General features: G+C 36.1%; 1 protein-coding gene across 4 annotated transcripts in view; it reads right to left on the reverse strand.

Annotated features, from left to right (window-relative positions):
* Positions 1–108: 108 nt before the first annotated feature.
* abca2 (ATP binding cassette subfamily A member 2) overlaps positions 109–13,130 on the reverse strand; it is a 148,360-nt gene continuing 135,338 nt past the window's right edge. For all 4 annotated transcript variants that reach the window (XM_087253484.1, XM_087253481.1, XM_087253482.1 and 1 more), the window contains 7 exons: positions 12,805–12,939; positions 9,301–9,404; positions 9,124–9,216; positions 8,899–9,001; positions 6,914–7,051; positions 4,245–4,454; positions 109–2,018 (listed from right to left, as the gene is read on the reverse strand). In XM_087253484.1, the coding sequence (XP_087109610.1) occupies positions 1,983–2,018; positions 4,245–4,454; positions 6,914–7,051; positions 8,899–9,001; positions 9,124–9,216; positions 9,301–9,404; positions 12,805–12,939 (819 nt within the window). In that variant the 3' untranslated portion in view covers positions 109–1,982. The remainder of the gene's footprint in view (positions 2,019–4,244; positions 4,455–6,913; positions 7,052–8,898; positions 9,002–9,123; positions 9,217–9,300; positions 9,405–12,804; positions 12,940–13,130) is intronic.

A 13,130-nucleotide genomic window follows, 5' to 3' on the forward strand; every position in this document is an offset into this window, starting at 1 on the left:
TATTTTTAAACTATGTTGCTAATAAACATATATATATTTTAAATAACTGCTCTCTTATTTTAAAAACAAAACTCAACATGTACTCCGGAAAAAAAGAGTGACAAAATATATATTTACCAATTTATTCATTTAATTATTCTCTTTTTCTCCCTGTTAATAATAAAAACATCAGTTCACCTCAGTTAGCACAAGAGAATGGAAACAATAAAAGTAATTGAAAACGAGCTGAAAAGGTCCAGTCAGTCTTGTTACAAGGGAATCCACCTGAACACAGGTATTACTGGATGGAAATAAACGTTCATAAATATCGAATCATATTCACATGTACCCAAGTTACATTCCAAAGCACTTATACTAGAAAGATAAAACCAAATCACCCCTTTAACCATAATGCTATTTTATCAGATACAGAACCACACTTATGTTTGCTGGTGTCTTAAATCACTGCACATGTTCATTTCCGAAAACAAAAAGCAGCTTGGGACTGATCTTTAGTTAGGCTGTTGAGGTTCTCCGTTAGCAGGAAATATAATCTGAAGCGGCCCTTCATAATCAAAGACAGACTTTCCATCATAACTGTATGTAAATAAGTGTTCAGTAGGTCAGTTTTAACAATCAAAAACGTTCATTTTCCCTTTGGTCATGCACAAATCTTTGCTTTCCTCTCAAAAATATGGATTAAACTCTCTTACGCAGCAATTTCAGAAAAATAAGACACCATTACAGTACTAAGTGTCAACAACTGTGCAAGATTCAGAGATTAAGCACGGTTAGACTGTCACTGAGCGATTAAACCAAACCATCACCGACACAAAGGAGAAGCATCATTTCATTCAAATCCACAATATAATCAGGTCGAAATCAAATTCAAAATGTTACATTACAGTGCAAACGACAAAATCAAAACCTCCTAAAACAAACCAATTCGAGGGTTCTCAAACACAACATGACCTGATGTCTGTCTATCTGTATTAGGAGTGACTCAAAAGTTCACCTTTGGCTTCACAGTGATAGCGTGACACTTATTATGAACATTTCTACTGACATCTGGTGATGACATCTGGTATTACGCAGCTCTTAACTATTAATGCAACAGAGTTCAATTACTATTCACCTCAAAATTCATTCATCAAAACAAATGAGAAACCCCTGGTTCAGGAGACACAATAGTCAGCACAAAACATTTATGCCATTTACATTCAATTACAAGACCATAAACATCTGGATAGCAGGGCTGGTACGCTCCAGTTAGACCACTGAAGGCCTTTGAATCATTCATCAGTCATTCACTATTGAACGTCCGATGTAAAAAGGTGCACAGGTTAATCCGCATTCTTCGACAGGAACATTGGGTCTGTTCGAAACATTTAAGCATAGTAAAATTTCTTCAACCCACAACACGACAGGCTTGTCTTTTATAGCATGCTCTCAATGCAGTACCAAATGAACAGACTAGAAAAAAAGATGTATAGTTACAACCCAACGTGAGGATAAACAGTCATAAAAGAACAAGTCCTATTCCTTGAGGGATGATTATGTTATGACATCAACACTACAATTAAAACAACTCGGACGCGATCGGTTTAAAGATAATACGACCATATTCGAATTTAAAGCGATACCAAAATAAACCATACAGCCACTTTTTTTGTTTCTAAGAAATACATTCTCTTTAATTCCCATCCAGCAGGCTTGAATATGAAGTACAGTTTTTTTTTTTTTACACGTTTCCATAAACCGTCATCTCCGAAATGCACGAGGGGAGGCTGTGGACGGAGGACCTGATCGCGTTCAGGCCTCGACTGTTGTCCAGAAGAGCCGTTCTGTGCAGACGGAAAGAATGAGGACCCACTCACTGGGCCGGAGAGACGGATCTTCTCCAACCACAAATAAACGTACACATGTCTTTCACCACACAGACACAGGTCTGAACTTGAGGCTTATATTAGAACATCTCTCCGTCTGTGAGATTAACAGCAGTTTCAGCACAGAGTGTCTGTATTAAAGGACAACTGCACCTGTAAGAAGGCAAAAGAAACATTCAGTTCAATAAATGTAAAAAAAAAAAAAAAAAAAAAACGACTCACTTGATGAATCGGTCAAGTTCACAAATCTATCTAATGATCTACTCACCAAATTGATCTCCTCGTATACACTAATATTTCAGGAATGTCATTTGTATTTAAAAATGGGATCAGAGTGAAAATTAAAGGGGTGTTTGAGGGGTAGTTTCCCATGAAGGGCAACTAAACAATAATTTGGACTCGTCTGTAACTTAAATATTCATATTAATTGGTTAGTTCAATTAAAAATTAAAATAATATTTTTAATTACTCATCCTCATCTCATTCCAAACCATTGAGACAAATTTCAAATAAATTACACCTATGGAGGATGAGGGAGCTCTCATATTTCATCCAAAGCCCCTTTAAGGCAAGTCATTTTACTTGGTGGCCATCTTTGACACGACGCTCAGGCATTCTGTCGGAATGGGGAAACATCAAATTCTCCCAAGTTGTTTATCAAGCTTACGATTACATTACATGTTTGGATCGCCATTAAATTAAGCAACAACTGTCTCATAAGTATAGTTTCTAAACGTCTGAATCAAACAAAATCGGCATGTGCACACGAACGGGCCAAGATCACAACACCAACCCAATTTATGGCAGTGTTGCAGAGTATCATCCTCTGACTCTTTGTTTACTAGTTTGTGGATGTTCGTGCAGTTGCTGCCATGTGATGTGCATTTGATAGGACGGACTGTACCTCGCATTCATTTCATACAGGTTACAAAACCAAAAAACTTTTGTTTTCAATTGCACTTGGTTCAATGAAGAGTACAGATTTTAAGCTTTGAGAATATATTTCTTATGTCTGTAAAGCAAGTATTTAATGAGATTTCAGTGTGTTTGTTGACCACAAAATCTGTTGTAAAAGTACATGTCTGGTCCCCCCCCCCCCCCCCCCCCCCCCCCAATTGGAGCAATATGAGGGTGAGTAATCCTTAACCTTCATACCATTTTCTAATCAACAGTCATTACAATTTTTGCATGAACTAGCACTTAATTAAAATAAAATAAGAAAAAACAGTTAGCTTAAATATACATTTAAGCACCCCTATAAAGGCTCATTCCAGTGTGAATGCATGATCATGCCCAGAAGGCTATACAGGAAAGCATTCAGTCGCAAATCTGAACACTGGGTGATCTAATGTGGCTTACCGATAGACACTTTTCTTGGAAAACTGGTGTTTGTGTCTATATATAAAGCCTAATATTAATGTAAAGATAGACTTATTATGTATCAAAACACTGAAAACTTTATAAAATTATCTTTTTAAAACTATAATTGTAATTAACCAGTGACAAGTAATTGAATTAAATATAGGAATTTGGTTCACTAAGGAATGTGCATATGTATTATACATACTAATGAAAAAAAAAGTTGACCCCTACTAGTCTAAAAATATTAGAACCAGAAAAATTATAACTAGTAAAATATTTCGAATTTCTTAAACTATGAAAACATGGCTCTGGCATCTTGCACATTTATTATCCTCTGTTTCTGACCAAAGCAATAAAATAGCCATCAAAGACTTGTTATGGTTGGCGTACTTTAGGAGAAGTGCCTTGTTTTATGTTATGTTTGAAGGGCTGCTTCACAGAGCCTGCTCTTGAAGTGTTGCCAGGTCCACTTATTATAAGGGATCCTTGTTAAGCGGCTTTGAGCTTAGGCATTTCAGTTTAAAGAGTAAACAGTGAAAAGCATTCAGGATGTAATTTTTTAGTATGTGACTTATTTAGTCCTAAGATTAAATGTTTGGGCTCGCAAACAAGTGTGTTTACATGGACTACATTTTTTAAAATGCATATTTTAACTTTATAGTCATTTTTTAAACTATCCATTTTATTTACAAGGAAGGAAATTGATTTAAAATGGAAAGTAAAGACTTTTTTAATGTCTTAAGTTTGTAAGACTAATGTAATGTCACACAAAATATTATATTTCTTAATCAGCCTTTTCATTTAAACTGTATCAAATGATTCCAAATAAATTCAGTTGTGAGTGTAAAATCAGCTTTTTAGAGTGATTTCTGAAGGATCACGTGACAGCTTTTATACTTACTTAGTTTTGATTAAATACATGCAACCTGAAAGGACTGGTAATAAGAGTAATTGAATTGATTCATTTCAAACTGAATCGAATCTCTTCAAGTGAAATGTAGCTTTTATGAGTCTTACCCTCTCTTCCTCAAAGCTGATCAGTCCTTCGTCATCATCACTCTCCAGTTCCTCAGGCTCTTCACTCACGAGGGCGTTGAGCTCAGTGTTTGCAGGACGAGGCCTGAGGAGGCTGAGCAGATGCTGCAGTGGCGACTGGCCACCACTAGATGGAGAACTTTCTTGCTGCTCTAAGTTGTCGCTTTGCTTTTTTGCAAAGTTAACAAAGACCTAAAAAGAAGTAGAGAATAAGACATTACTACTTTTCATGTCATAACATTTTCAGCCTCTGGGTTTAATTTGCACACTGATTTAGGCTTTTGCATTAACAAACTGATAACAATATGATAAGATGATTGTAATCAGTAAATGCAGAATAATCAATTCAATTTAAGACAATTTAAAGGTGATCTATCATGTAAATATAAATTTTATAAAAGATTTAAGCACAGCTGTGTGAAAATACTGTGTGAATATAGCCAGCCTCTAATGGTACAAAAATAATTATATTTTTATAATCACACTTGATAAAAAAAACTCTCCCTTTGTATGTGTCATCAGAGTGGTAAAGCCACACCTATGAAGCTTTTCTCCCCATAGACTTCCATTCATACACACGCAAATGCATCAGACCGGAAACGCAAACTCATGCGTCAAGTTTCAAGCTTGTTGAAACTCTGAAATCGCATCACTAGACTGCGTGAAACCAATTGAAGAACAAAACATGACCTCACTGGACAGAAATTTAAACATGGAGCAATTGCTCTCTTTTTTATTTTTATTTTTTATAAATGTCTAATTATCTTGTTTAATCCCGGCCCATTTTGCAGCGCCGTCTGACAGACTTTTGCACACACAAACTCTAGTGTGACCGCAGCTTTATTAACAATCTCTTCCTCATTAGCAAAAAACAGCCCAGAACAGAACGTCAAAACAGTTAGAAGCAGCCGTCTGCCATTAGAGTTTTCACCTGCTGAGCTTAATGTCAGCGATTAAGAGGATTATAAATATGGAGTTTTAGGATGCACATGAACACCATTGTCTTCATAGATTGCTTTCTTCAGAGACTTCTTTTCAAATTTTCAGTTTTTCACAAAGATATAACGTTAGTCCAATGTTGGGCAATAATGCCTTACTAGTTATCTGTTACTGTAATAGCATTACTTCTGACAGTAACTAATACTGTAACACATTATTTTTACAATATATTAACTCTGATAACATTATAATATGATGCGTTTGCCCGTTACTTGGTATGTCAATTAATTTTGGCTGCAGTCTATTTCACATGTTCCTGTTTACAGCGACAATTCATTGTGGGATTGGTGGATGCCAACCAACCACCTTAAAGATGACGCGTCGTGTATGAGGTACCAAACTGAACAAAGTCGAGCAAAAAAAAAAAAAAACACGAATGGAAGCGAGGTACACCAAGTGTGTCTAGGAGAGAGACTGAGTGTGCGTAAGAGGGGCCAAGTGTGCTCGCGAGAGACCGAGAGACTATTAACGTTACTATTATTAATTACTATTACTAATACTACTAAGTAATGTTTGTTGTTTCAAATAAATAATCACACATTTGTTATCTGTATACAAAATTGATTAGTTTAGTAGACACAGTGGCACATTTCTGTTGTATTTCAGAACACGTTATTTAAAATGTATAGTGTTCAGAAAAATGCTGTCATTTTTTTTTTATTGTACATATTTTACATATTTCTATAGCTGTTATACCACAGTAGATTTTGCTCTTTGAATATACACAGCTTACTTTGCATAAGTTGCTGACATACATTTAATTTGTGGTTAGTTTGAAAATTGCTCATAGATTTGATTTTTGAGCAGCTGTTATGTTTTTGTTATGTTTAAAATGCATTTAGGGTTGTCTATAATAGCAGGGTTTTTTTTTTTTTTTGGTGCTGAGTTTCACCAAATTAATTCTGAATGATAATTCAGATTACTTTCATTCATTTATTTCATAAAGGTTTTGTATTTGTTTTATATTGTTGCTAGTTTTCATGCTCAACCCGTGAAGGAACATGTTTAAGGATTAAATACAACAACTTTTATGATGCTGAAGCAACTTTATTTTCCATGCAGCAATGAAGTGACATTATAATGGGATTAATGGGAGCATTAAAAATGTTCTTTAGAAAAGTAACTCAAATTAATTTTTAGTGTAAGTCACCAATAAACTCAATGAGTTACTTTTTGAATGAAGCAACTAATAACTGTAACTAGTTACTATTTTTCAGTAACTAGCTCAACACTGCATTAGATCTGTTTTGAATCTACTGCTACGATTGTAGCTCCACCCTCTTTTGAAAAGAGCACAACCTCATTTGAATTTAAAGGGACAGTCACCAAAACAGCACAATTTAGATCAAAGCCTAAAAGGGGTAGTTTCAAGGAGTTATAAAACTTGTGGAGTATTTTGAGCTGAAACTTCACATACGCACTCTTGGCACATCAGAGACTTATTTTACATCTTGTAAAATGGGGCATTATAGGTCTCTGTTCAGAGCCTTTTCAAATTGATCATACAGAAGACAGTACTAGAAAATCAGAAGCTTTTAGTGAGCATTAAAGGTAGTCTTAGAAGGACATTGAAAAATAAATCCCCTTTTAAAATGATGTATATGCACTTTGATGACTTTTTAAACTAGTATTATTTCTCGAGGTTTACTTACGTTATCCAGTGTGGTTTGGCTGACGGAATAATCCTCGATGCTCAGCACCTCCACCACCTGCTCCATTTTGCTGAAGACCTGAGCCAGAGAGATGTTCTCTGACTTCAGCTGGTACTGAATCTTTGTGTGGTGTCGCTCCTTAGGTGAAAGAAATACGCACAAGTTTACATTTTTTTTTACTGCAAGCGAAGCAAGCTTAAAATATACACACACATGTATACTTAGATTTGTCAGCACTATACGAAAACAGCTTGGGAAAGCTTCTTGCAACTTTCTGCAAGTAGGAAAATTCATTGTCTTATACAATTACAATACATTACAGTCCAAATTGACAACACAAAAGTGCTTGTATACTACAGCCATCTGTTCTGGAGACATTTGAGCTGACGCACAGCAAATCTAGATTTCCAGTCAAACTCTGTTCATCATTCTTACCATAAATTCATTTATTACTGACAATAAAATGAAGATATGAAGATTTCAGATGCAAAAACCTCTGAAATTTATATTCTAAAAATTCTAAAATTTTTGCAGCCTCCTATGATTATGTTCAGTTTTGTTTACTTTAAAGCCAAAGAAAAGAAGCTATGGTTATTTGCTATAAAAGTGAAATTGCAGAACCTACACACAGGAGTCAGAGATAAATGTTTTTTTTTTTTTTTTGAAAAACTATTCAGTTGGCACTAAGAAGTTTTTGCATCAGAACTCTTCATAGATGCTTATTTAAACATTTAAATATTAAACTTAAAGGTGCAGTATGTAAAGTTGACACCGAGTGGTTTAATTAAGTATTGCATTCCTGGATCAAAACACACGCAAGCTAAGGTTGCCAAATTGAGGACTAACAGGAGCGAGCATGACTATCGAGACTAAGGGCGTACTCACACTATGTACAGTTGCCTTGAATCGGGCCAAAGCATGCTTGTCCCCCCTCCTGTCTCCCCGATGGCCCGCACTAACATTGCATTTGCGCCTGAGCACGCTTACGTCATTGATGGTGCGCTGTTCAGCAAGACGTGCTCTCGCTCAGCACAGTGGACATTTCTTCAGTTATATTTTTTTAGTCGTTTGGGATGCAGTGACACGCAGTGAAAAATTTCGCAGAACAGATCAGCCACTTTTGACACTCATAAACAATCATAAAGTCCTCATTCAGTTTTATGTGCTGACAATGTGAGTTTGAATGGCATTTCACATTACATTTATTGCCATACTTCTAAAAAGCAGCAGCAGACAGGTCATCTCAGATCTTGAAAATAAACCAGTTGAAATTGAACTTTAGAACTGTGAAATAATGCAAACCAACACACATCAGTGATTCAGCATCTACATTTCATAATGTTAAAGAGGTATAATATGCATTAATTAGATTATAAACCTTACAATTTCATGAGTGAGTGCATATTCCATGCTTCTAAAGGACTGTATTTAAATTGCAAATCCTATCACATAGCATGGTATTAGCACAAAGGGGTTACAATGTAACCTGCTCACCTAATGTTTACCTTTTTAATATTTATATTATTTGCTAATTAATAACCAGCTCATGTGGAACTCTGAATCTGCGTCTCATTTCAGAATCTGCTACTGTCAATCGGAGGTGAGGAAGTTAAAAGAACCAAAACAAAGACAGCTGTTTCGGCACATTAGGTACATTTTCAAAGCAGAATATCTGACTTAGCACTGTTTTTTAGATAAACAAGAATGTTCACTTAGCATGTTTCTTAAATATCTCCAAACATATTATGGTATTGTTTTGCTTTAGAATGGTCAAAAACTTACATACAGCACCTTCAGGCTTTTGTATTTCGGCTAGCTGCCAAAGCGCAAGCAAGTTGTTTCTTAATTGTTAAAGTTGAAAAATAAAATAGTTCAAACTAAAAAAACCAAAACTAAAATTAATAGAACATATACATAAAAAATAGAAAAAAAATGTAAACAGAAAATACAGATCTAAAACATAACCTAATCTAACCTAATCTCACCTTTAGAATTGCCTCAGGAAAATTTCTGTTAAAAAACCGAATCACTTCTTTAACGCTAGCGGTGGTCTTAGTGCGTACTGTTATCATGTATCCATCTCCGAATCTGAAATAAATATAAAGGAATAAACAGTGTTGCAAAATGTCATAAATGCACTCAGATGCCCACATTCATAAATGTAGAATTCCTGAATCATACATTTTAGTGGCCGAGAATTAGTTTCAAACCTGTTTTTGAGATGCTGGATGCTTCCTAGACACTTGAACCTGCCATTAACCATGATGCCCAGTCTAGTGCACAGCGCTTCACACTCCTCCATACTGCAAACAAGGACATCAGAACATCATACATTAAATGGTCTGTTCTTTTAAAACCCAAAATAGCCTTTATATTAGATACTGCACCTGTGTGACGTCAACACTACTGAGCGGCCCGTCTTGATGATGTCAAGAATTAGGTTCCATAAGAAACGGCGAGCCTTTGGGTCCATACCTGTGGTGGGCTCATCCTATGAAGACAAACAACATACAAGACCATGTTTAGTCCTGCTTACAGTATTAAATACAATTATTCCCAATCAATTGTTTGTTTTATTTTAAATGAGTCCTATTATGTCATTTTTTTATAAGACTTGTACCTTTTAAATGACAAGTTTGAAGCATGCAAATAATTCAATTCAATTCACCTTTATTTGAATAGCGATTTTACAATGTAGATTGTGTCAAAGCAGCTTCACATAGAAGATTATAGTAAATTGAAGCAGTGTAGTTCAGTTTTCAGTGTTTAAGTTCAGTTCAGTTTAGCTCATTTCAGTGTGGTTTAATAGTCACAACTAAAAGTCCAAACACTGAAGAGCAAATTCATCGATGTGCGGCTCTACAGATCCCAAACCATGCAAGCCAGTTGGCGAAAAGTGAAGAATTAAAAAACCTTGAGAGAAACCAGGCTCAGTTGGGCATGACCATTTCTCCACTGGCCAAACTTCTTGTGTCTGTAAAGATGACCTTGAAATATCCCAGGGATTTTAGGGAAGTTGATTCAATAAAAAAAAATTCTAATAACATTATTAAAATTGTATTTAAACAATTTTTCTAAGTTACAGTCTTAAAAGTAACTTAATTACTTGACCCAAAACAACTTAAATGTCCCATGAATTAAAATAACGTTTTTTAGATGTTAGTATCAATATTGATCATCTTTAAGATATCTGTAAGCTAGTGTGCTCTGAAGCAGTGACAAAACTTGCATTTAAAACTTGCATTTCAACATGTAAAGCTTATAGTCTGTTACTTCTGCCTAAATAGATCAACGGTTTTATTCACGTCACTTTATTGTCAGGGTTCTGCCACTCTGGTCTTTTAAATTCTTGTTTTGGTGGTAGAGCTCGGACACTACCCAGGTCTGGTCCTGTTTCTGTCTCTGTGTGCGCGCGCGCCGTCGTGGGTGTACGCAGAGTGTGCGCGCTCCTGCTTGACGCGGCCGCGCGCGCTCTGCGTCCCTCAGACGCGTGCGCTCTTGTACTCGTGTTTGTGTTTTCGTCTGTCAGCAGCGTGGTGTTTCATTCCCAGCGTCTCAGTCTTGTTGGTTTTGGTTTTGTTCGGCGCTGGGATGAAGCATGCACGCTGCGTGTGTGAGCGCACGGTGAGTGTTTTCATTCATCGTGTGCTCGTGTCTTGCGTCTTTTGTCAAAGCACGTGGCTCGGTGTTTACATTGTGGTCACGTGCTTTTGTCGTGTGCTTCAGTGTTGTGTTATGTGAGCGCATGGCTTGTATTGTCTCTCTGTGTCATGCGCTCTCCCGTCTATTGTCTAGTCCCTCCCTCCTTGTTTACTCATTATTAGTTTGTCATGTTCACCTGTGTGTCAATTTACTTTTTGCTTTATAATCCCCCTCATGTTTTCAGTCCTTTGCCAGTTCGTCGTCGATAGTTTCCTGTCTTGTTGTGTCCAGCCCTGTCTTGTCCTGCCAGTCCAGTCAAGTTTGTTTATTTGTTTTATTAGAGTTTTCCCCCTCGGGGTTGTTTGTTTTGCCTTTTTGTTTTCATTTTATAATTAATAAAAACCCATTTTTGCTGCACCTGAGTCCTCGCTCCTTTTCCTAACCTCGAACTTGACATTTATACTGTAGTTTTTGTTATTAAATCATAACCAATCAAATGCTCTCTAGTATCTGACGTGCCCAGCCCATTCAAGAAGCTTCTCAGTTGCTTTTCATTAGATGCGCTTGAGCTCAACCCCTCTTACTGGCAGAATGCTATTGGCTGTTTTAAAAAAAGGAGAAGAGCTACACTAGATTAAGATTACGTCAAACATTTCAAAGCACTTCACGAGACCTTTAAAATCACTAGAAATGTTATTGCATAGACATCAGGAAATATTAAATTAATTGAACATGGGTCAAACAGACCTCTTAAAACATTTAAAAATGTTAAACATATTTCTCACACAAAAAATTGTTTCAAATTAACAACCGCCTACTTCATACTCATTTCATTGTTTGTTTCTTAAGCATCTGTAATAACTTACAAATTGTCAGACAAACTTAACCTCTTTAGCTGAATAGTTGGTTATCATGCAAACTATCTGAATAACACTAATAAATAATAATAATAATAATATTTATAACTATGAATTTATGCATTATATTTTCATAAACTAATTTCTATATGAATTAAAACTTTAAATGTAACTTTTACATTAAAAAATAGAATTATTATGATATATAATTTTTGTGTAACAAAAATACAATTACTTGAATTCCTTTACAGTATTACAGACAAGTGCATTATACTGTAAGTAACTGCAATTAAATAACATGAAAACAAAAAATAATTCCTTGCTTTATGATGCCAGTGGAAACGTTATTTAATTACAATAGTAACTAGGTAATTTACAACTAACTACACCCAACACTAAGGGTACAGCTAGACTTTTGTTTCAGCAACTAGCGCGTTTCCACAGTTGTAAATCAAGCAATCGCGCTCGGATTCACACCAATTCAATCGTTCCAAGATTACCTGAATGAGGTGGTCTCGGCTTGAATGAAACTCTGAAGTGGATCGATTGTAGTAAGAAAGCGATACAATCCGAATCAGGCTATATCACATTTAATTATGGATATGTAATAGACCAATACAGTATAGGGCGGGATGTCATTCCTACAGGTAAATGTGTGTTTAATGTCAGATACGAAAGTGAAAGCATGTTAACTATTAATGAGAGCTGTTTACCCGTAAGGAAAATTGACCAAACGGCAGTCTTGGTTTATCTGTTATATCTATCTGTAATGTAAAGTCAACTGCTATGTATGAGAAAGTCTTACCTCTGATTTATATCTGGTGACAATGTCTGTGGGTGTCACCATTCAAAATTAAAACATAGCTTTTCACTTATAATGTCCTATTGCTCATAGTCATAAATTAAAATAAGGTCGCATGAAAACTGCGCAGGACTCTGCAAAATAAACTCTGAAACTCTGACCAATGTGATGAGAGTTTACTTGCACAAGACTTGTTTTTGCTATTTTGGTCTGTTTAGAAACGCAAATGTGTAACAATTTTAATCCTTGTTTCAAAACAAAAGAATTAAATCACAGGTGTGAAAGCACAGTAAGTGCTCTAAATACTCACTTTTGGTTTCTCTTTAAATGCAAATGAGCTCCCCGCCCACAGAGCGTGGTGCCTTTCCCTAGTGTCTCAGTTACTCTGGCAGCAAGGCATTACTCTGTTTGAAAGCCTTGTCAGTTTAAACTTATAATATTGGGTTTTCTGAGTGCACAGACACAGAAAGCTAGCTGTCAGACAGTGCATTATGCAAGCATTAAGTGAAACTCTTTTGACCTCAGCTGTCAAAAACACAACAGTCAAGTCAAAAGCACACAAAAAGTCAAGCGTGACAGGCAGCTCTAACCAAAAAGATGAGCGATGGGTATCCAATCAGAGCAATGGCTGTAGAGAGTTTGCGTTTGTTGCCTCCGCTGTAGGTGCCAGCAGGCTTGTCGGCATACTTGGACAACTCCAACTTCTCCAAAGCCCACTGAACCACCTTCAGGACACAAATAGAGAGAGAAAGCAAAAAATAAACACTTGCTATTTCTCGCACTATGAACAATTAATTTTGCAGTTTCTAATTATAGATGGTCACACTCTTCGAGCTGATTTCAGGAGAGCCTCCATAAGCTCTTATCCTCCCTCAATGATCACTGATAAGCGCATGAACAGAATGCTCTGTCACTG

Source organism: Danio rerio, chromosome 5, assembly GCF_052040795.2.
Source record: "Danio rerio strain M-AB ecotype USA chromosome 5, GRCz13ab, whole genome shotgun sequence".
NCBI lineage: Eukaryota > Metazoa > Chordata > Actinopteri > Cypriniformes > Danionidae > Danio > Danio rerio.